General features: G+C 43.4%; 1 protein-coding gene across 3 annotated transcripts in view; it reads left to right on the plus strand.

Moving 5' to 3' along the window:
- Positions 1-25,120, plus strand: part of LOC124594827 (dehydrogenase/reductase SDR family member 12-like) — a 92,461-nt gene that overhangs the window by 13,257 nt on the left and 54,084 nt on the right. For all 3 annotated transcript variants that reach the window (XM_047133272.1, XM_047133273.1, XM_047133274.1), the window contains exon 4: positions 17,699-17,832. In XM_047133272.1, coding sequence (XP_046989228.1) covers positions 17,699-17,832 — 134 coding nt within the window. The remainder of the gene's footprint in view (positions 1-17,698; positions 17,833-25,120) is intronic.

Genomic DNA, 25,120 nt, shown 5'->3' on the forward strand with positions numbered 1-25,120 from the left:
TTTAATGACATTGGCCACACGTGTATCATTCACAGTATTTTCAATTGCTGGCCACTGCTTTCTCCCATCTTTTGGGCAGTGTACAAATCCCGTGTCGAAAAAATTGTTTATCTTTTGAAGTGATCCAGGAATCAATTGATGCAATTTGTAACCTCTTCATGAGATCGGAAGTGTTGGTCAGCCAGGCCACGCGCTATTGATCTGAACAGTCAGAGGGAGCAATGTCTGGAGAATACGGCAGGTGGGGTAGGACTTCCATTTTAATGTTTCCAAGTATGTTTTGACCTCTTTTGCAATGTGGGGTCAAGTGTTGTCGTGCTGCAAAATCACTTTATCGTGCCTCTCACTGTATTGCGGATGTTTGTCTTTTAATGCTCTGCTCAGATGCATTAATTGCATTTGATAATGAGCACCTGTGATTGTTTCATTTGATTTTAACACCTCATAGTACACGACGCCGAGTTGGTCTCACCAAAAGCAGAGCATGATCTTGGAGCCGGGAATACTCGGTTTGGCTGTAGACGTGGAAGCATAGCCAGGATATCCCCATGATTTTTTGCATTTAGGAATATCATAATGAACCCATTTTTCATTCCCGGTCACAATGCGATGCAGAAATCCCTTCAGTTTTTGCCTGTGAAGCAACTGTTCGTAAAAACACAAACGCCGTTCAACGTCTCTTGGTTTCAGCTCACACGGGACCCAAGTTCCTTCTTTCTGAGTCATGCTCATAGCCTTGAGACATTTTGAAATGGTTTGCTTTGTCACTCCCACTAATCGTGCCAATTCTTGTTGAGTTTGACGCAAGTCGTCACTCAGCAATGTCGCCAATTCTGCATCATCCAAAACATTCTCTCTTCCACCACTATGCTGGTCTGCGACGTTAAAATCACCATTCTTGAAGCGTTGAAACAACTCATGACACGTTCTTTCACTAACAGTGTCCTTACCATATGTACTTGAGAGAATTTGCTGAAACTCGGCTGCTGTTTTCTTCATATTGAAACAAAACAGCAACACCTACCACAAATGATGAGAATTAGGCTCGTAAACTGACATTTTCAATCAGGAACAACTTTATGATGCAGACACAAATCGACTAATGTTTGAATGAGGTTATGTTGGGAGAGGTCCAAGCTAACTGCCTGACATCTGCGATCTGTTTCTTTTGACTACTACGTACCATTGTCGCACGAATGAAATAGCTGAGGCAACATAAAAGATTTTTTTCCCCCAAAAAATCTTAAACAAGCATTGAGGTGTGAGCGGGAGCATAATCGTGATGCAATTTCCTCGAGTGGTTTTGCGATACAGTCTGGTACTTTCCTTCGGGCTGCTTCACACAAATTGCACATAACTCCCAGATAATATTCCTTTTTGACTGTAGGACTATAAGGCAGGACCTCGTGATGCCCTATCCCATTGTAATTGAAGAAAACAGTGAAAGAATGTTCACAACTGGTAGCACTAGTCGATTTTTTTTCGATCTTCATTCTTCAGGCAGTTTCCATTGGGACAATTGGGCCTTGGTTTGGATGTCATAACCATATACCCATGTTTCATCAACTGACATAACCTCCTTCAGAAGTTATGGATCATTATTGACTTCATTCAGCAGTGGTGCATGCAGTCGGCGCACCTGCTTATGGAAGTCTGTGTCTGGGTTGCCTCTGGTAGCTGCCCCAGGTATTTTAAATGTTGATGTGCACTACACTTGCCGTAGCAGTCCAAATTATGACAGCTGTCAGTGGTAAGTGTTGTCACTGGCAGGTTTTATTGGCTGTTGTAATCTTTTTCATAATACAGAAACAAGGTGTGTCCATGTCTCATGTTTTCAGAAAATGGCCTAGTGTACTTGATTTCTGAAGGAGATTTGTGAGAGATATTAAAATATGAATGGGTGTCACCTTATCATCAACTGTCAACAATAAGTCTGGAAGCAATGCTTCTCCATTGTGGTAAGTGTATGTCAGCACCTGTAGGGAATTTCAGGCATATTGTGAAAAGCTTTGAAGTTTTATCTTTTATTTTTGAGAAACTAAAGTTCAGTGACTCTGACTGGATCATATAGTGATTTTAAAATGATTTTTATATTTCTTGGATGCCTGCAAGAACATTGTAAATAATACTGGTCAGCCAAATTTGGAACTTGGTAGTTGCACTGTCTGATAGAGTTCAGTTAATTCAGTGTGCATAGTAAGTATTTATCTGTGATTAAACAAAAATTGGTGAAGCATATCTACTCGTAAAGAGATCAGAAATTATTCCCCGTCTTCCTTTTCTATGATACACAACTTGATAGTACTTTGCTTTACTACAGAACCTTGCATTGCTAGGGTAATGTTTATGTATCAAGAGTGTTTTGCATAAATACACTATTGCTATTTTTTGGAACTGTATCTTGTTTGCTCTAGTGGGAGCTAGAGCAGGTAAGATTTTAAATTGGTGAATGCTTGCTGCGGACTGATGCATCATTAGTATTAATTATTGCAGCGTAAAATCACTGTGGAATGAGTGGCAAGGAAATGTTTTTGTCATTTCAATGTGGGCCACTTCGGTACGAGCAATTTTCTAAATTATTTGCTGTAGTAAACACCAATGAATTCCTGTGAACTTAATTGATCTGTGATTGTAAATAAGAATCAACCAAGCTCATCAGTCATGATAAATTATGAATTTGCATTCGGTAAACAATGTACAATAATTTGGAGAATATGTGCTTCACACTGACAGTGAAAACCACAAAACCAGTGGGTGACTGTGTGTGTTTTCAGTTGATCGTTTACACCATGCTTCCCTTTGCCACTGTGTGCATCACTGTTTCACAACTGTATGCTTGCGTAAGGATAGCTTCATATTTCATGTAGATGTTTATTCAGATGCACAGCTGTATATGTACATACGTATTTTCTCTTTAACTGTAGGTTGTTTCTGGGACTGAGTAATGTTAGCATCCAGATAATGTGGTAATTTGTTTGGTGGCATAGGATATCAGTTCGTCATTATTTAAGGTTGAATAACAAGTTCACTATTCTTGTTCTACTGATCAATAGAACAGGAACGATGTACTTGTTATTCAGCCCTAAATATGGAATTATTCTACTGAGAAGTACCAGAAAAATCCATAAATAAGTTCATTAGTTATTGATCATATTATTGCGTTAATCAGAAATGTCATTTTTACTCCACACTAATGGAGGATTTTCAGATTCAGTAATCCATTACTTAATTATGTTTTGTTGTTGTCATACTTATGTGCGGTACTTGGAGATACGACTTGTCTATCTTATTGTAAATAGGCTTAATATCCTTAAAGAACTTGCTATCATTTTTTGGGGTAAATCATTCATATCAAGACTGACTAGTTCTACTATACGACTTTGGCAATACAATATTTTGTAGCTTGAAAAATATTGTAATGTCACTTGCTGCCATTTTAAACTTTGTTCAAGCAAGGACACTTTGGCAAATAAGCTTATTAAAATGACAGAATTACCATTTTATTTCTTTTCACTGATCATTTATTTGTATCTTCTACATTCTTACGAATCAAAATTATTATGTTGCTCATTTGCTCAGAGTTCAATCATATGACAAATAAGCTTTCATTATGTGATACACGATGGAACTGCTCGTTGCAAATGTTAAATTAGGACAGTTTATCATGTTGGTGATACATTCCCAAGAAAATATATGAAGTCATGTTTTTCTGATCCCTCCTTGTTCAAAATGAAACGTGCAAAATAAACATTTTATGATAATTTCCCAAATAATAATGGATAAAAATACATGAAACATATTTTATAAAGAAATATTAACATTACATTGCTCAGACAGTAAAGACAGCAGTGTGAACGAAAATACAATGACACTACACATTCCAGTGTTGTTACAGGTATTTATGGCCACCTCAAAGACGGTAGTACACTCATGTTCAGAAGAAAAAACAGAACACCTTGAATGACTAGAGATAGGACATTCATATTCACAGAACACGTACATTAGTATGTTCTGCAGAAATGACAAGCATTTGATGTCAGCCCACGTGTTCAAGGTAAACATCTACATTGTGGTGCGACAGCACGTACCAGTAAAATGTGCCTGTGGCTCTCGTCGTCACCATAAACTGAAGGTAATGGATCAATACAAATTGAGCAGACATGCAGGATGCCTTGTAAATATATGCACGAGCCATACCACAGATCAGTAAGTTTGAAAGACTGCACATTATTGGCATGAGAGAATGTGATGCATCCATCCGGGAAATTGCTGCTTGTATGGGACAAAATGTTCCGGCAGTGCATGCAATGGGTGTGTGCAGAATAGTTCACAGGAGGCCATAGAACACGACAATGGGTCAGGTCACACCACCCTGATCATCCTCTGGTAACCCCCCCCTGCGGGTCCGGGGTAAGAATAGGCCCGAGGTATTCCTGCCTGTCGTAAGAGGCGAGTAAAAGGAGTTTCAACCGTTTCGGCCTTCCATATGATGGCCCCCCTTGGGGTTTGACCTCCATTTTTCAAAATTCTACAGAAGTACGAGCCTTTTGGGGAAGGACGCCTTACGTGGTGTACCACTGGTCCTCAGTGCACTAAGACCTTGGCACTCGGCATTGTAACGGCGTTGTCACCATACCCACTATTCCTCAAATTGGGCCTAAACGCCTGATGGGTTGTACAAGTTACGCCCATAGTGCGTCCCCATCTGCACCTACAATCATGATGGACTTTCCATGGCACCCGAAATCCAGCACGGTAGCCAGCCCGTTGTGGTGGGGTCGTCATGTACCCTCTGGGTTGTAGCCCCCTGACAACACAGGGATCGTACTGCCGATACCTGAGCTGCACCCTCCCCATGTCGGCCAAGGAGTAGATGCCCGTCTCCTTGGGGCATCAGGACTCCCGGCAATGGTCATCCTGCTAGGTGGCCCTTGCTGAGGCTGGGTGGCGCCCGTGGGGAGAGCCCCTGGTCGGAGTGGGTGGTATCGGGGCGGATGTTTCACAGATGAAACGTCAACACGTATCAGATCGCTCTGCGGCCAAGTCTTTCAAAAGGAAAGGTACTGTCTCTGGTTCTGGTTCTCCTGCCCTTTCCCCCTTGGCTACTCCCTGGGAGGAGGGACAGGCCCGCCGGCTTGGGGCGAAGTACTTCCCCCGCTATTTGGTCTGTTCTCGAACCGATGGGGGGACGTTCGCCACCTCCAAGCCCATGTTCTTTGTTCAGCACATCGAGGACATCTTCGGGGAAATCGAGGCTCTCGGTAAGATGCGTTCGGGGTCCGTTCTTATAAAGACCACCTCCGCCACACAGTCGGCGGCGCTCCAGGCGTGCGATCGACTAGGGGACATCCCAGTGTCCATTGTCCCGCATCTGGCACTGAATAGGATGCAGGGGGTTATTTTTCATCGGGACCTCCTGCTGCAATCTGATAAGGAGCTCAGAGCCAACCTGGAGCGCCGAGGCTTGAATTTCGTCCGGTGAGTTCAGCGCGGCCCCAAAGACCGTCGCATCGACACCGGGGCCTTTAACCTCACCTTCGAGGGGGACATTCTCCCGGAGAAGGTAAAGGTGATGTGCTACCGGTGCGATGTGCGACCTTACATCCCGCCTCCTATGCGCTGTTTTCGGTGTTTGCGCTTTGGGTACATGTCGTCACGGTGTGAGGCTGAGCCCCTTTGTGGCGAATGTGGACGTCCTCTTCGTGAGGAACATACATGCACCCCACCACCTCGGTGCGTTAGTTGTCCTGGCATCCACTCGCCTAGATCCTTAGACTTCCCCGCGTATCAGAAGGAGAAGATGATTCAAGAACTCAAAACTTTGGATCGTCTCTTTTATTCTGAGGCCAGGAAGAAGTATGATCGCCTCCATCCCGTGCCGTTGACCACTTCGTTTGCCTCAGTCGTGTCCACTCCTTCCACGGTATCCTCACCCCTATCCTGTCCCCCCTCCACCTCCTCCCCCCATCTGAGGTCTCTGCCTCCGCCTCCCAAATCCCTCCCTTCCAAATCCTCCTCCCCCGTGGCCCCCGCCCCCTCTGCCCCAGGGGCCACCCTTCCTCCTCCTCCCCTCCTGCTGCCTGAGAAGCAATCCTCTTCTCAGGCATCCATCGGGGAAACGTTCCGGACCCCAGCTTCCGAGGTCCGGCGTTCCAAAACGGACCCCGCGCGTGAGGACCTTCTTCGTGTCCAGCCCACCATCCCTGTGCCTCCTCGGACTTCCAAGAAGGCCTCCAAGAAGAAGTCTCTATCCCCCTCTCCACCCCGGCGCGTTTCGCCTGACGCTCCATCCGTGAGTTGCTGCTCCCAGCCGTCTTCAGTTTCGCCGGGATGCTCTGCTGCCAGGCGCTCAGCTGGCCTCTTGTCGGCAAATGATGCTGCCCCTCCTACACAACCCGGGACAGCGACCGCAGCTGGCGACGACTCGATGGAACAGGATCCGCCTCCCGCTGGTTGTAGCGTTGTTCCCTCGAAACCTGGCCCTCCGCGGCCGTCGAGGTGACCAGCTCTTCCCCCGTCTCGTTTCCCCTCTTTTTTGACTAGCGATGGCCTTGTTACATTGGAACATAAGAGGTATTCGATGTAATCGGGAGGAATTACAACTGCTCCTCCGCCTGCACTGTCCGCTCGTCCTTGGTCTCCAGGAAACCAAGTTGCGCCCGACTGACCGTATTGCCTTTACCCACTATACCTCGGAGCGGTATGACCTCACCCCTGTGGTCGGTATCCCAGCTCATGGTGGGGCCATGTTGCCCGTTCGGGACGATGTCTATTACCATCCCATCCCATTGATCACCCCACTCCAAGCAATAGCTGTCCGTATTACTCTTTCTGCTTTTACTTTTTCAGTTTGTACCATCTACACTCCATCGTCATCCGCAGTTAGTCGGGCTGACATGATGTACCTGATTGTTCAGCTTCCTCCGCCGTTTTTATTGTTTGGCGACTTCAATGCCCATCATCCCCTTTGGGGCTCTCCTGCATCCTGTCAAAGAGGCTCCCTCTTGGCAGATGTCTTCAACCATCTCAATCTTGTCTGTCTCAATGCTGGCGCCCCGACTTTCCTCTCGGACTCTACTCATACCTACTCCCACTTGGACCTCTCGATCTGTTCTACCACTCTTGCCCGTTGGTTCGAGTGGTATGTCCTTTCTGACACCTATTCGAGCGACCACTTCCCCTGTGTCGTTCGTCTCCTGCACCACACCCCATCCCCACGTCCTTCGAGCTGGAACATACCGAAAGCTGACTGGGGACTTTACTCCTCACTGGCGACCTTTCCAGATCACGATTTTCTCAGTTGTGACCTCACGGCTGTTATCATCAATGTTGCCGAACGCTCCATTCCTCGTACTACCTCTTCTTCACGTCATGTTTCCGTCCCCTGGTGGAATGAGGCTTGTAGAGACGCTATCCGTGCTCGACGACGTGCTTTACGCACCTTTCGCCGCCATCCTACGTTGGCGAATTGTATTGGATACAAACGACTCTGAGCGCATTGCCGTAGAGTCATCAAAGACAGCGAAAAAGCTTGTTGGGCCTCTTTCACCAGCTCCTTTAACAGTTTTACTCCCTCTTCTGTCGTTTGGGGTAGCCTGCGCCGGCTGTCGGGCATTAAGGCCCACTCCTCGGTACCTGGCCTGACCTCAGGTAATGAGGTCCTTATTGATCCTGTGGCTGTCTCCAACGCCTTTGGCCAGTTTTTCGCGGAGGTTTCAAGCTCTGCCCATTACCACCCTGCCTTCCTTCCCAGGAAAGAGGCAGAAGAGGCTCGGCGACCTTCCTTCCACTCGCTGAATCTGGAAACTTATAATGCCCCCTTTACTATGCGGGAACTCGAACGTGCGCTTGCACTGTCCCGGTCCTCTGCTCCGGGGCCAGATGCCATTCACGTTCAGATGCTGGCACACCTTTCTCCGGCGGGCAAAAGCTTCCTTCTTCGTACCTACAATCGCGTCTGGACCGAAGGTCAGGTCCCCATGCGTTGGCGTGACGCCGTCGATGTTCCTATACCCAAACCCAGGAAGGATAGACACCTTCCTTCTAGTTACCGCCCCATTTCTCTTACAAGCTGTGTCTGTAAGGTGATGGAGTGCATGGTTAATGCTCGGTTAATATGGATTCTTGAATCTCGACGGCTACTTACCAATGTCCAATGCGGCTTTCGTCGCCGCCGCTCCACTGTTGACCACCTTGTGACCTTGTCGACATTCATCATCAACAACTTTTTGCGAAGGCACCAAACGGTAGCCGTGTTCTTCGATTTGGAGAAGGCTTATGATACCTGTTGGAGAGGAGGTATCCTCCGCACTATGCACAGGTGGGGCCTACGCAGTCGCCTGCCGCTTTTTATTGATTCCTTTTTAACGGATCGAAAGTTTAGGGTACGTGTGGGTTCCGTATTGTCCGACGTCTTCCTCCAGGAGAACGGAGTGCCTCAGGGCTCCGTCTTGAGCGTAGCCCTTTTTGCCATCGCAATCAATCCAATTATGGATTGAATTCCACCTAATGTCTCAGGCTCTCTCTTTGTCGATGACTTCACGATCTACTGCAGTGCCCAGAGAACATCCTCCTGGAGCGCTGCCTTCAGCGTTGTCTAGACAGCCTATACTCATGGAGCGTGGCAAATGGCTTCCGGTTCTCTGAAGAGAAGACGGTTTGTGTCAACTTTTGGCGATATAAAGCGTTCCTTCTGCTATCCTTACATCTCGGTCCCATTGTTCTCCCATTCGTGGAAACAACTAAGTTTCTAGGGCTCACATTGGACAGGGAACTTTGTTGGTCTCCGCATGTCTCTTATTTGGCGGCCTGTTGTGCACGTTCCCTTAATGTCCTCCGAGTTCTTAGTGGTTCATCTTGGGGAGCGGATCGCACTGTCCTGCTTCGCTTGTATCGGTCCATAGTCCGATCAAAGCTGGATTATGGGAGCTTCGTCTACTCGTCTGCTCGGCCATCCCTCTTACGCCGTCTCAACTCCATCCACCATCGGGGGTTACGTCTTGTGACCGGAGCCTTCTACACTAGTCCTGTCGAGAGTCTTTATGCTGAAGCTGCCGAATTACCATTGACCTACCGGCGCGACGTACTGCTGTGTCGGTATGCCTGCCGGCTGTTGTCAATGCCCGACCACCCCTCTTATCAGTCCTTCTTCGCCGATTCTCTCGACCGTCAGTACGGGTTGTATGTGTCTGTCCTGCTGCCCCCCGGAGTCCGCTTCCGTCACCTGCTTCGACAATTGGATTTTGCCCTCCCTACCACCTTCAGAGAGGGTGAGAGCCCGACACCACCGTGGCTCCAGGCTCCGGTTCATATTTATCTCGACCTCAGCTCGCTCCCGAAGGAGGGTACTCCGGCTGCAGTGTATTGCTCACGGTTTGTCGAACATCGTGCTCGACTTGCCGGTCACACCTTTATTTACACCGATGGCTCCAAAACTGACGATGGTGTCGGCTGTGCCTTTGTCGTTGGGGCCACCACCTTTAAATACCGGCTCCTCGACCAATGTTCCAGCTTTACGGCCGAGCTTTTTGCTCTCCATCAGGCCATTCAGTATGCCCGCCCCCACCGCCATTCATCGTATGTACTCTGCTCTGACTCACTCTGTGCTCTTCAGAGCCTTGGATCTCCCTATCCGGTCCATCCCTTGGTTCAACGGATCCAGCAGTCCCTCCATTCTTTCACTGATAATGGTTCTCCTGTCAGCTTTCTGTGGGTTCCCGGACATGTAGGAGTGCCTGGGAATGAGGCTGCAGATGCTGCAGCCAAGGCTGCAATCCTCCTGCCTCGGCCAGCCTCCCATTGTGTCCCGTCATCTGACATTCTTGGGGTTGTTTGTAAGAGGCTTGTGTCGTTGTGGTGGGATGCTTGGTCATCCCTCCAAGGAAACAAGCTCCGGGCAGTAAAACCGCTCCCAACTGCTTGGACAACCTCCTCCCGACCATCTCGGCGAGAAGAGGTCCTTCTGACCAGGTTGCGGATTGGGCATTGCCGGTTTAGCCACTGCTACCTGCTCTCCGGTGACCCAGCCCCGCAGTGCCCTTGTGGTCAAGCACTAACAGTGCGCCATGTTTTATTGTCGTGTCCCCGCTTCAGTCAATCTCGTGTTGTCCTGTCCCTGCCATCTACTTTACCGGATATTTTAGCTGATGACGCTCGAGCAGCTGCTCGTGTTCTGCATTTTATAACTTTGACTGGCTTGTCCAAAGACATCTAACTTTTTTACTTATTTTATCTGCATCATTGTCAGGACTTTCTGGTGTCCCCCCCTCCCCTTGAGCTTTACTAGATTCCATGTGCTCTAACAACTGTGACTGGGCACTAATGACCTCAGTAGTTGAGCGCCCTCAAACCCCACAAAAAAAAAAAAAAAAACCTCTGATAAGATTGACACATCTGAAGATCACCATCACCATCATCCTCAGCTCTGGCCCAACACTGGAACACGTTGTTCACTATCAGGGGTGACAGTCCATCGCCATTTATTACAGCATTGGTTTTGTGTGCATCAGCCACTTCTGTGCCTGCCTTTGATGAATGTGCAGAAATGTGATACATGGCAGTGATGATTGGAATAATGCCACTGGGGACAGGAGTGGCATCAGATACTGTTTTTGGATAAATACCAGGTCTTTTTGTTTAAAAATGATGGCCATATTTTGGTTCGCTGCAGTCAGGGGGAGGAAGCGGCATCACAGTGACTGCATTCGCACAACATAAAGCACCAACTCGAGGCCTAATGGTGTGGGGTGCTATTGGGTACAAACACAGATCACAGTTGGTTCGTGTCCAGGGCACTGTGACCAGTGTGAGGTATGTGAAAGGCATAATGTGACCTGTAGCCATACCCTTACTGTGCAATATCCCAGACACTATTTTTCAGCAAGACAATGCAAGAACACATGTTGGTGTTCGAACACATGCCTTCTTGGTGTCACAGGATGTCAGTCTTTTGATCCAGCTCATTAGACTTGTCACCAGTCGGAAATTGTGGCATATGGTGGAACGAAGGGTGCAGTCCCAGCACTGTGACTATGGGTGAACTTGGGATGGCTATACCATAGGATGCCACTCATGCATTATACACGTTGGTGCCATCATGCGAGGAACAAGTTATCACGGCCAATGGCAGACCCTGTGTCTACTAGGCAACAGGACATGTACTGAATCAAGGTGACTGAAATGCTAATCATTTCTGCAGAGCAAACTAATGCACTTGTCCTGTGACTATGGACCTCCTGTCTGTAGGCATTCCAGGAGTTCTGTTCTTTTTATTTTTTTCTGATCATGAGTGTATAATTGAATCCTAAAAACACCACTTAAAATATTTCCATTAATTCATAGTGATGGGATGGAAAAAAATGATTATTATGAATTACTTCTCATTTACAGCTGGCTGATGCCAGTTTGCAGGGTGGTTACTTCTGAATCCACAGTGGTATGTGCAGGAAGCTGTGATATGGAGTCAACAGTACTGTGGTGAGCACAAATTCAAGAATGAATACTCAACAAAAATGGTTCTTATTATTGGGCACTTCTCTTACAGCACTCTGACAAAAATAACCCAGCAGCTGATCACAGTTAATAAGTAGCAAGAGATAGTGTATGCTGAGGCAGAAGAATATTGCCACAGCGCAATGACAGCTAGTGGTTGTGGTGACCTTGCTGACATAAATAGGGTGTCAGCTCCAAGGCACAATGAGGCTAGTCAGCTAGGCTGGTGAGCATAGTCTATGACTCAAGGCAGCTGGCAGGAATGTGCAGACTCTGGGAGTTGAACTCTGAACCCTCAGAGGCTGACTGTAGTGTCAAGCAATGGCACCCTATACCCAGCCTCATTGTGTGGATCCAGTTTGAAGGCTGGAACCATCAGGGATAGCTGATGACTTGTACAGCAATGGCAGAGACTGGCTGTGGTGTCGTGCAAAGGCACACGCTGGCCAGCCTCAGGGTGCAGTTCCAGTTTGAAGCCAAGAAATATGTGGGTTAGATGATTGCTTGCAGATCAGTGGCATAGACTGGCTGGATTGTCGGGCAATGGCACCCACCGACCAGTCACAACCAGTGGATGCAGTTAGAAGCATGGAACCATCAGGCCTAGCTGACGGCTTGCAGATCAGTGGCAGAGACTGGGCAGAATGTTTAAAAAATGGCAACCACTGGCCACCTTCACCTTGCAAATCATGTTTAAAGTCCAGAATCATTAGGACTAGCTCACAGCTTGGATCTCAACAGCAGAGATTGACTGGATTGTCAGGCTGTGGCACCTATTGGCCAGCCCCACTTTGCCGATCCTGTTTGATGCCTGGAACCATCTGGCATAGGTGTCAGCTTGCTGACCAGTGGCGGAGACTGGCTAGAGTGTCAGGCAGTGGCACCTGCCATCCAGCCTTACACTGCTGATACAGTCCAAAGACTGGAATCATCAGGGCTAGCTGATGGCTTGCAGATCTGTGGCAAAGAGTAGCTTGAGTGTAAGGCAGTGGCACCCTCTGGCCACTCTCACCTTGCAGATCCAATCTGGAGCCTGGAACCAGAAGGGTAGCTGATGACTCATTATTTAGTGGCTTCGCTCAATTGGTGATACTGCTCAATGAGGCTGCAGTAGCTAGCTGCACATTTGATGGATGACTGGTTTGGAGACTGAGCCAGTCGAATCCCTGGAGCCAGAGGAATGTTGCTACTGGGTGAGCTTGGAGCACTACGGACAGTTGTGTTATTAGAGGAGGTAGTGTCCCATCACATAGCCACCTATAGAAATGCAGTGTTGTGCTACAGATGCTGATGGTGGAACACAGCTTAATTCTGCCCAGCAGCAGAATTAAGCCAGTGACTAGCTCGCATGTCCTTGGCTGGTACTGAAGTCCTGCCTGAAGCTGATGTTGCCACATTTCCTCCCCCTTAGGGAGAATTTGTTTCTCTGAATTCCAAGTTGATGCTGGACTTGTGAACTATTAAAACAGTGTGGTGCAACTGTGTCCAAATCTCCTACACTTTGTCTGCAGTGCTCTCTCTCTCTCTCTCTCTCTCTCTCTCTCTCTCTCTCTCTCTCTCTCTCTCTCTCTCTCTCTCATGTACACCATTATTTACAAACTGTCTGTTCTTCTTTCCTACACTTGTGGTTACTTTGTAATTAGCTTGAAGTCCTTGTCAGCTGCTTCAGTCTCCTGCCACTGTGCAGAGGTAAGAAGTATTCATTGTATCACACAAACTTTCCAACTCGGGCCACTGGCATTTCTGAGTGGCTTGTCTGGTCGATGAGTAACCTCAATATAAAATTCACTGAATTTTAGCAACCAGCGCTTTAACATGCTTGAATTTTTTTTTAAGATAATAGCTATCTCATTGCTGCATAATCTAGTATGATCTTGAATTTTCCTCCTGTACAAATAACTTATCTATGTTATGCTGGAAATGACTCATTTGTAGAGTTATTCTTTTATGGCGTATTCATCTCTTAGGAGCCATGGGCCCAGATTTTCTGCTTTATCCAATTCCTGACTTAATACACAGCCAAGCCCATGATTACTCACATTGCTTGCCAGCACAATTTGCTTCTCATTATTTGGGGAAATTAATATCATTCTGGTTGTTGGGAACTCTTTCAATTGTCTGAACACATAATTACGCCTCGGAGATCAGTGTAATGTTACTCCTTTCTTCAGTCGATGAGTGAGCAGCCATGCTATTGTCACAGATTTTGTTATAAACTTCCTGTGATAATTTTCCAGGCCCAATAAAGGCTGCACCTCTCTTTCTGTACATAGTACCAGAAAACCTGTACAGCTTTAATTTTCCTGAGGTTCATCTGGACACTCTTGCGACAGTTTTTTGTGCCAAGTATTATACTCCTTCCAGTTTGAAGAGACACTTTTCTAGGTTGGGCTTAGATGTGTTACATGCAACCACTTAAATACTTACCTTAGCTCCAATAATGCTCTTTCATGTTCTTCACAAAGTCACTTATGTCATCTAAATATAACATGCACAATCTAGATTTCAGTCCCCGCAGTATCCCATATAAGAGGTTGTGAAACGTGGCTGGTGTGTTTTTCAGTCCAAACAGCATGTACTGATACTGTGTAAATGTTCTGATGGGACCATGGGTGATCCTCTGTTTCTACTTCTAAATGGTGATAACAACTCTGCAGATCCATGGAAGGTAGAAAAATATCTGAATTGTCCCAAATTCTCCATTATATTCCAAATTGGACAAGCATCTGCAACCATACATTTGTTAAGGTACTGGCAGTCACAACAAAAGTGCTACATATTCATTCCACCTTCACGTTTTTTTTGGGATAATTACCACTAGTGCTCCCCAGGGACTGGTACTTTTCTCAAGAATACCATATTGTAGTGGTTGGTTAATGAATTCTTCCATAACAGGTTGCAGGTGATGTGATATAAAAGATACAGTTTACAATACACAGGCAGTTCATTCAGTTGGAGTTCTATGTAGTGTCATTGGGGTTGTTAGCAAAGACCCATCAGGATTAAATAGACCCTCATATTCTAACAGTAACTGCTCCATTGGTACGTTCTCTGCTACTTCCAGGTGTACTGCCTTCTGTAATGCTGCTCAACTGGTAACTTGCATTAGCTTACGGTCCAGATTTGTTCTGTCTAAATCATGTTCCTGCAAGATCTCTAAATTGGGGACAGTTCTATATATCTGGTGCCAAAGATACCTATCCTGAAAGGGACTATCTTCTCACCATCTAACTCCTGTACACATACAAAACTCCTGCATATTAAGCACCATTCCTCATTTTTCTGTAAAGGTTCTACTGCATGCAATACATTTATTGGCAGATTATTTCCTGCATGCACCTACAGTATTTTTTCAGCACCTTGTGGAACTTTGTTGTCCAAATTTATCCTTAGTGGCCATGCATGCAGTGTAAGTGGTTCCCCTTGCTTCAGGTATGAATCTTGTGGCAGTCTGGACTGTTGGCAGTTTCCACCTATATGGAACAATGTCACAGCGAATTGTACCATGCACCGATCTAGATCAGTTTAGCGTGATGTTCAAGGAAAATATCTAACCCTAAGATACCACAGTAACCGTTGCCTGTATGAGGCCAAACTTCCTTACAAAAACAGAAATTTTTTGACTTACCCTAAAAACTCATTACTGTCAAACCCTGTAAATGACGTCATTTCCACCCACTCTACGTAATCTGCATTATATTGGACTCAACCTCTTATTTCCCATGTTATGCGTATTTACCAGGAACACCTGTGAATGTATGTCCAACAAAAAATTACACTTCCTTCCATCCAGTAAGTTGTCATTGTAAGCAGAATTCCACCATCTCACACATTTTGGCTGTGCTTATATTTATTGGGAGCTCCATACGATGGCTCCAGAGCCACCATTGCCATTTGATGATGTGTTACTGTTCCCACCCCATGTCCACCTATCATGCCCCCTGTTAGGCTTGTCTGCAATCCTGTTCTGGATGACCAGTTTGCCTGCTTTTCTCACAGTATGGTTCACAGCATTCTTGCCGTATGTGAACTGTTGTCCCTGTCTGAACGTTTAAGTTCTGTGGTGAAAATTCCTTTCGATCCCAAACTTGGGCCATTGTGTCCCTCTCTTCTAATGCTGTTGCTGCATTGTCTGCCTGCATTTATATCTTCTGATTCAATAAGGTCTGAACCACCTCTGTTGTGGTAACATCCACCTCTGGTTCATTCATTGCTAAGGCTGTGTTCACAATAAAAAGAAAAATACAACATGAAGGGAATCAAGAGCACAGTCATATTTCCTGCCACTGAACACACCTAATTCTTACATTTGAGTGTTAAGCATGGAGATTGCCTATATTCCCTTGTATGATGTCCATGTTTCTCTTCAAGTTACCAAGACACAGAATACCCAACCCTGTCACTTGCAAAAGGTTCATTTTCACACATGTTGAGATGATGTCCCATATGTTGCTTTTAGGTACTTGCTCTTCTTACATCAATGTGACAGCCATCTGATGCCATTGTTGCAGGATTTCCAGAGTGGTGTGTGCATGACACTGTGAGACAGATTCTCCGGTACTGCAGCAAGTACAGTCACAAACGCTGACTCAACAGTAACGTTGTTCATTATTCTGTAACTCTCATACAGCATAGTAGCCCAGGAGCTAGTCACAGCTAGTTAGCAGCGAGTAATGTAGTATGCTAAGGCAGTGGAATACTGCTGCAGTCCAACAGTGGCTGTGAACGGTGGCACACTTATTGACAAATGTATGGTGTCAAAGGTGTCAGCTCCACAGCAAAGTGTGACTAGTTAGCTAGGCAGACCAGCATTGTCTGCAGCCTGAGGCATCTGGCAGGAATGTGTAGACACCCTAAGTTGAACCCAGAGCCCTCAGGGTCTGGCTGGAGTGTCAGGTGATGGTACCTGATTGCTGGCCTCACCTTTGCAGATCCAGTTGGAGGCCCAGAACGAACCATCTGAGCTAGCTTGTGGCTCATAGACTGGCAGCTTAACTTAATCGGTAACACTGCTTGGTGAGATGGTAGTAACTCAGACATACATTAACTGATGACTGGTGTAAAGATTGCTCCATTTGAATATGTGATGCCAAAGGAATGCTGCTTCTGGTCGAGCTGGGATCATTTATACTTGCCCTGGCCGGGTGTGGTATGACAGGAGTTTGCCGGCTGTGGAAATTCAGCATAGTGCTAGGATTTGCTGCAATCTAGTCTACCACTGATATTGGGACACTGCATAGCTGGATTCCTAAGCCAGTGTCCAGGTGCAGAATTTCATCAGTGGCATGCCCATGGCTGGCTACAAAGGACTGTCTGATGCTGATGCTGCAGGGCCAGGAATTACACAAAGTAAGCAGATTACCAACAACTTAGACACCTTATGGCTAAACTTGAAGAAACATGACTGAGAAATCTGCATGGAGTGTTGGTAGGACACAATAATTCTTGCCAAGGTGATACTAATGTGATAGTGGAAGCTAAACAGGAACATAGGTGGGAGGTGATCCCACATTTTTCGCATTTGCCCAGTCTTGCCTCCTCAGCCTTCCATCTTTTTCATTCTCTGTTCAAAAACCTATAAAGGAACTTCACTGACTTTGAAGATGTTTTTAACTTTTCTGTGCACCTTAAATTCCTAACAAGAATATTTTCCCAGGAATCAAACTGAAAAACTGTGCCATTGTTGAGAGAGAACCATCAGTAATAGAGGAGGCATCAGTAATAGAGGAGGCATCAGTAATAGAGGAGGATAGAGTACTTGTTTTCTTATGTTGCTTATTTCAAAAGCTTTTATTACAGCAGCAAAATTTAACAAACTTTTGTGTCACCTCATTATGAGTAAATGTGTGGTGCTGATTGTGAAATTGAATATCTGCTAATTACAGTAATGAATAACTGCTTATAGAGCATACAGAAATACCAAGAGGTAAGGAAACAAATTTCAATTACTAACAGCTGAAACTCAACTATTTAATAATATTTCGCAAGAAAGCTGACTGACTGACAAGAATGTGTGAACTTCTGTGAGAACATCACTGACAACCAAAAGCTGAGTTGCATTGATACCTTCATGTTTAATTGTCATTAGAATCAGTTGTCAGTTGTGTCATTTAGACTCACCAGTAGATATAAGTAAACATAAAATCAACAAAATGTTTGCGTATAGTAACTTGGTATCATGATTTTTCTATTTTTCGAATATTTTCAGGAGCCAACAGTGGAATAGGCAAATGTGTGACATTAGAAATAGCAAAAAGAGGTGGAACTGTGCACATGGTTTGCAGAAATTCGGAGAGTGCAGATGCAGTTAAGGATGAGATTGTGAAAACAACTCAAAATGAGGTATGAAAAAAAATTTCTTTCATGGGTACAAAACATGAACGTCATTCCCAAAGTTTTGATAAAGTAGTACAAATTGCTTAGTTTCCAAAAACGTACCTTCAGAGCTTCAAAACAACTACCCTTTGTCTTGTGCTTATGCAGAACCACTTTTAAAGCTCCATCCCCTGAGAATGTTGAACACTTATAGGCATGTATCATTTATAAAAAAAAGAGGAAATTGTGTGGGGAGCAGCTAGATATTTTTCATAAAGTGACTTCGGAGGTTTTTGTATTAAATATTCAGGTGGAATTTGCATTTGTGGATCAAGATTTGGTGTAGTCCAGATTTAGTCACTTCTGTATTATTTTAAGAAGCTTGACAAGTCATACTCTAGTACACCAATTTGTTTACTCTCCTATGTTCTTGAAGTGTGATCAGGGTGATGCGCCATCTTTCAGTGAGGAAAATGTTCACCACACGTTTGTCAATACACTTGCTCTGTTAGTAGAATAAAGGAAAGGCAACCATTGGCCTATAGCTGATGGATGTGTGGCTGGATTGAACTGTTATGGGCTCATTTTGATTCCAGTTGTGTTAAATATTGATTTTGACCTCGCAGAACTGAACATAATGACCATATGTTGATATATCTCCATAAGTTAAGCTTTATATTCTTAGGTTACTTCATATGTTACCAGTTGGCTCCAAACCTTTCTCACATAAAGATTATCATGTAAAATATTAGAGATGGATTCTAATCAAGCCTAAGAGTATACTGAATGAGCAAGTAGGTGGAGTTGGTATACACATCAGACAGGCACTGAACACATTATGCATTTCTTTCACTTATGCACACCTTACTGGATTGCTGTCCTTGTATGATGTATTAATTTCAGAAATCTCTCCAAGTATTGGCCCTGGCTCAGCTTTGTAATACTTCAAGTTGTACAACAAGTGAAATGCAGTATCTTTCTTTTATCTATATTCAGCAGTAAGAATGCTGAATAATATTACAGAACTACTTTAGGTGTGTAATCCATACTGTAGCTGAATTAATTAAAAACGGTTACTTATTTGTCAATGAAAATAATCAGTTTTTGAAAACAATATAATTGGATGGATAAAAAAATCTACTCACCAAGCGGCAGCAGGAAAACACACATACAAAAGGTATTGCTTATTTGCTTATGCAAGCTTTTGGAGCCAGTGGCTCTTTCTTCTGGCAAAGGATTGGAGGGGATGAAGAGAGGCGAAGGAAAAGGACTGGTGAAGTTTAGGAAAAGGGGTGGAGTTTTGACCCTGAGCCAGAGTTTTGGGTGACTTTTCGTAAACCTCGCCAGTCCTATTCCTTCGCCCTCTTCCTTCCCCTTCAACCCTTCTGCCAATGACACTGCCAGGAGGAGGACCCTCTGGCTCCGAAAGCTTGTATATGTAATAGCTTTTGTATGTGTGCTTTCCTACTGCCGCTTGGTGAGTATATTTTTTTTTTTTTTTTACCTATCTACTACTTATTCAGTTTGATCTGTCATCAATGGAGATGAAAAGATTCGTATGAAAGTTATTGCAGTTGCTTTTTCCATGGATGTTGTCCTGTAGCTTTTTTCTTCAGTGAATCTCTGTAAACTAATGTAATGACCTTGGTATTTATATGTTAATTTACAGTGACTATTTTTTAATAGCTATTTACTCTTAATTAATGTTGACACGTCAGTATGCAATGACAATTCTTTTAACAGCTGTTTACTCTTAATTTACTCAAAATTGCTAATTTCATATTGCCCTGATGAAATCGGTGCATTAGTAAGAGAATGACGTGGATAAATATTTTAGTCAAAAAAGTTTTCTAAACTTACTGCATGTTACATGCTGGTGAACAATTTTAATTATCTATACTGACATGTTCTGCATGACAATAAAAAGTAGTAATTTCACAAAAAATCAATAGAACTCTCAAATTAAGTATATATGTTTTCATGAGATAAACGTATACTTCTATGGAATGGAAAAATGGAAATGATCTTATGGCATCAGTGACCGGGAGTTCCCAAGTGGAAAGTTTGGCCGCCAGGTGCAAGTCTTATTGAGTGCGACGCCACATTGAGCGACTCGCACGTTGACAGTGGAGATGAAATGATGATCAGGACAGCACAACACCCAGTCCCTGAGGGGAGAAAATCTCCCACCCCAGCCGGGAATCGAACCCGGGCTGCCATGCATGGCATTCCAACGCGCTGACCGTTCAGCTATTGAGGTGGGCTGTGGAATGGAGTTTAAACTGCAGTTGAAATAGCTGTATATTGTAATTTCAGCTACAACTGTACAGCATCTCAGCATGACAGTTTGTCACCAGGCAAACCAAACAGCAACTGATTATGAATATAAATCAAAAATAACATTAAATTTCCTTAACAGTTTAATAATAATAATAATAATAATGAGTGCATAGTCAGTCAAAGTCAGTCCTCATGTGATCGCAGTCTCGCCCCACATGATCCTATAGTGGCCATATCTGCATGGCATCTACAGTTTACACAGAATGGACGTCATTCAGTGGTAATTCTAATGGTTTCCCATCTTTACTGCTGCAAAAGTTCATTAGTTTGTAAAAATGAAGTTACAAGCCTCGTTTGAGTAATGAGTTGGATTGTCCTGTAGTTCTCTAGTATTGTAAATAAGTGGGGTATAAAAGGGGAAGTATTAGTGTTCAAATGTCAATGGGATGATAACTATAGAGAATATCAATTTAACTTTGCTGTCGTAATCCATTGTACTTGCTTCTTCATGGTGGCTCAATGATCTGAGATTATTCCGTGCTCTTGGGTACAGTAGGATAAAAGGTTTTATATCTTTGCTGCATATCAGTATTTGAACTAAAAGTTGCAGATGCTCCACAGATGTTTATTCCCAATTGTACTTCACAAGTAAGACCAGAAGATGCTACTTCTTACAACAGAACACAACTGAGTCCAGATTACTGACTGACATTAACACGCACCAGAAGTCAACTAAGGCTGATACAAAGTGACCAGCAATACTCAACGTCACATCGCATTTCAAAGGTGCTGCAGTTACATATTGATTTTTGACACCAAAAGATACAGTTTATAAGTCAGCAATATTTCATGACATTTACACTGCAGAAGTTCTTCAAATTGGACTCCGATAGATGTTTAAATAGTAATACTGATAAATTTGAATCATTTCAAAAGATTCTTTCAGAATTAAAATGAACGCAACTGTCCATGTTTTGAAATATTTTCTTTCTAAACATTTTAGTATATTTGTCCGTAAATGAAGTAATTGGCTGTAATTTATTTAATCATAATAAAGAAAACTGAAATGTATATGATTTCTGAAATATGTTTTGTGTATCTGGTTGTAAAAGTGTATTGAGCACTGAATATTTGTACATATTGAGTATTTGTCTGTGTGTCACATGTTATGGTTTGTGTTGAAGATAATGTCATTAACCAGTTCCATTACAACATGAAACATTAGAAAAAATGAGAAATCAGTTTTTCTATACATTAATTGATTTAACAAATCCATATTATTTGTTCTTTGCTGAAGGGGGAGAAATAAGAGTACCATTGACCACATTCTGTGGCAATACTGGCTGTAGCTTACCATTTGCTGTTATTTCCATCTTCATGTCATTTCTTTCCTGTCTTATGTAGTTCAGATGCTAAAGTCAGTCATTCAAGCCACTGATCAACACTCACTCCAGCTTTGAACCCTAAAAGAAGGTAATTTTCTCACATGGAAACATCTCAAATTCAACTTGTGACTGCCCTCCTTGTGGAACATTGCATCGACAAGGAAAATTCATATTAGAAAACTGTAAAATTACACGTAGACAGAACAGTTGGCCGGTACTTAACTTTAGGCAGTGAAATCGTAAGTATTGCCAGTAAAGCATGTAAAGGTATAAGAAACTATTCCTATCTTTCAGATTCAGAAGCAAGGAATAGTTTTTCTGTTTTAAGTGTTTGTCAGCAGTGCTTGGAATTTCATTTCCTGAAGGTACGGTAAGTCTGTGAAGATACGGTAAGTAATGGTCCGCAATTCTGTCTCCTCATAATTTTACACATTGTAAAACATTATCAGTGAAGCCATACCAAAGACAACTACCATTCCCATATTATTATCTGTTGTGAAGCCATTGGACAACTGTCTCTTGAATCAGTATTAAAAATGTTACACACCAATTGTGAAACGTGATATTTTTGCTTTTGACAGTGCCTAACGGCATAGGACTTTCAAGGTATGTTGTACTACAGGATGGTATACCATATTTTATATGATTGTCTGTATACATGGTATTGTGATATATTAATCTGTTACCTTGTTTTCTGGCACTTGATAATGGGATATCCTAGTACCAAAATGTGGTAAAAATATCACTCTCAGTAACAAATCTATATTGCTGAAACTTGGACCAAACAAGATGTCACAGTGTTAAGTTAGTAAACATGCATTCAAGAGGAATACTGTTGAAAAACTCATCTTACCTTTCAGATGTATTATTCAGGGTGTATACGACCCAGGAGATCTTGGAAAAACCCGAGAATTTTTTCATCCAGGAGAATACTGGGAAAACCTTGGAATTTTTTAGAATTCTGAATTTTTCATTGTTTTAGTTTTCAGTTAAATTTTTGTTACATTGACTGGTAAGAACCAATACTCTAAACAAAGGATGTTACCGTAATCTTGCTACTACAGAATAATAAGACAGCACTAAAACATGAAAGAGAGAAAAAACCGAAAATAAAACTTAAATTGCAATGGAAATGCGCCATATTCAACAACAAAGCAATGCTCTTAAAAGTGTCTGCCAACAGCAAAATGTGTCATTGGCTTTAGGAAGACTATGCAATGCTTCACAACAACAAATTGCCTCCAACGAGTATGACGTCACATCCGTTTACATTGGATTCATTTGAGCTATTGCGAGTAAGCTCATGTGCATGTGCAGTTGAGTCATGTAATATTAGAACCTTCTCCTGCTTCTGGCTACAGAAGGGTGGCAGTTAGCTGTATGAGCAATAGCAGCAAGCAGCCAGATGTTACCTGGAAAAATGTTAGTGGCATGCCTAAGCTGCCAGATTCACATATGCGCAAAAAGCCTGGATCTAGGGGGTGAGGGCAAACTGAGGTATCTGCCCCGGGGCAGCAATTTCAAGGGGGGAGGGGTGTGCAACTTCATATTCTTGAGGGGGAAAAGCTTTGTTTCACAAGGTGTCTAGCATCCAGCGCGCGTTGCTCTATCGATTATTCATATGACTTTGAAAAGCATCCCTCTTGGCTTTTGAACACATTCCAAGTTGATTTCTGAATGAATTTTAAGTTGACTATTGAATGTGTGCATAGTATACGTGATGTCTCTGCCTGCGGAATCTCCGTCGGATCTAGAAATAAATTTTCCTGCAGACAAAAAGGGGATGGGGCTATACGAGCTGAGCGAAATTAAGTCGAACAGTTGAATGCCAATCACTGTTCATGTGGTTGACTGTGTTTGCAAATAATCAGTGTTGTTATAATTGCTAGCGAAATCTGTAGATTCAGACAACCAGAGAGGAAATAAATGTCTAACAGGAATAACAGGCAAGAAATATTTCTTATTATCTTCTCATCCAAGAAAATGATATTTAGAAGAAAATTTTTGGACAGACCACTACATCAGTAAAGGACAGTTGCACAGTCCATGGCTAGCAACCGTTTAAGTTCTATTCGGGGAGTAGCATGGAAAATGCGATGTACAAACACGTTATAACACCTAACTGGAGAATAAACATGGGGTAACTAAACTGGTGATTGTGACAGGGTTAGTGAAGTTAACTAATGAATAATTTTTGACACTGGTAGGAATAGTTACAGAATTAGTGATGACAAGATTGTGCATTAGAATGAGGAAGGTGAATAAACAGGGACATTACATAAATTATGGAAGAATATGACGATTCCAAATTTGCATAAAAATTTCATACTACTACTTTTCGATCTCGTGTTTCAGAAGCTGGAGCATATGAATGAAATGTGAAACTGTTTCCTAACATAAAACTTTTAACTTGTAATAGGGCGTAATAGGCATTTGATACTGATACTTTGTGAATTGTATTCTGTTGTGTTATAAAAATGACCATTTGTGCCAAAACAGTCTCATTTATTTGGCGTGTCCTACAATTGCTGCAATATTAGGCAGGTCTATTTCATTTTATCTAGCAGACAGTAACAAAAATACACATAATCCGATCGAGAAATACACCAGTCTTGGGGTCCTGTTTGTGTTAACAGCTTTTTCAGTATTAGACAATGATATTTCGTTTTTTCCTGTTGCAAAACGTTTGACGAACTTTGAAGAGGTAATAGATTCTTTCCCAGAAAGGAAAGCATGCCATGTAAAGCTGTAGCAATATTAGAGATTGAAGGAATGTGCACTGTCTTGCTTGTCTCTTGTCTTTATTGGTTTTACTTATCCTATATTTAATGTTATGCCACTTGCAACAGCGAGTTATTAGCTAATAGGCAATAAAGAGTGCAAATTTTCTGAAGAGTTCTTGTTCTGTCGGTGACAAATAATCCCATCCAGTATTAATTTTTAGTTTTTTAAGAGGAGCATGTCTTATATTGCTTCGAACACGTGTACAGGGCTATTACAAATGATTGAAGCGATTTCATAAATTCACTGTAGCTCCATTCATTGATATATGGTTACGACACACTACAGATACGTAGAAAAACTCATAAAGTTTTGTTTGGCTGCAGCCGCACTTCAGGTTTCTGCCGCCAGAGCGCTCGAGAGCGCAGTGAGAAAATGGCGACGAGCTGAAAAAGCGTATGTCGTGCTTGAAATGCACTCACATCAGTCAGTCATAACAGTCCAACGACACTTCAGGGCGAAGTTCAACAAAGATCCACCATCTGCTAACTCCATTCGGCGATGGTATGCACAGTTTAAAGCTTCTGGATGCGTATGTAAGGGGAAATCAACAGGTCGGCCTGCAGTGAGCGAAGAAACGGTTGAACGCGTGCGGGCAAGTTTCACACGTAGCCCGCGGAAGTCGACGAATAAAGCAAGCAGGGAGCTAAACGTACCACAGCCGACGGTTTGGAAAATCTTACGAAAAAGGCTAAAGCAGAAGCATTACCGTTTACAATTGCTACAAGCCATGACACCCGATGACAAAGTCAAACGCTTTGAATTTTCGGCGCGGTGGAGATCATGATCAGCAATTCATGTCATGGCCTCCACGCTCTCCCGACTTAACCCCATGCAATTTCTTTCTGTGGGGTTATGTGAAAGATTCA

The sequence above is a fragment of the Schistocerca americana genome, chromosome 2 (assembly GCF_021461395.2).
Source record: "Schistocerca americana isolate TAMUIC-IGC-003095 chromosome 2, iqSchAmer2.1, whole genome shotgun sequence".
Lineage (NCBI taxonomy): Eukaryota > Metazoa > Arthropoda > Insecta > Orthoptera > Acrididae > Schistocerca > Schistocerca americana.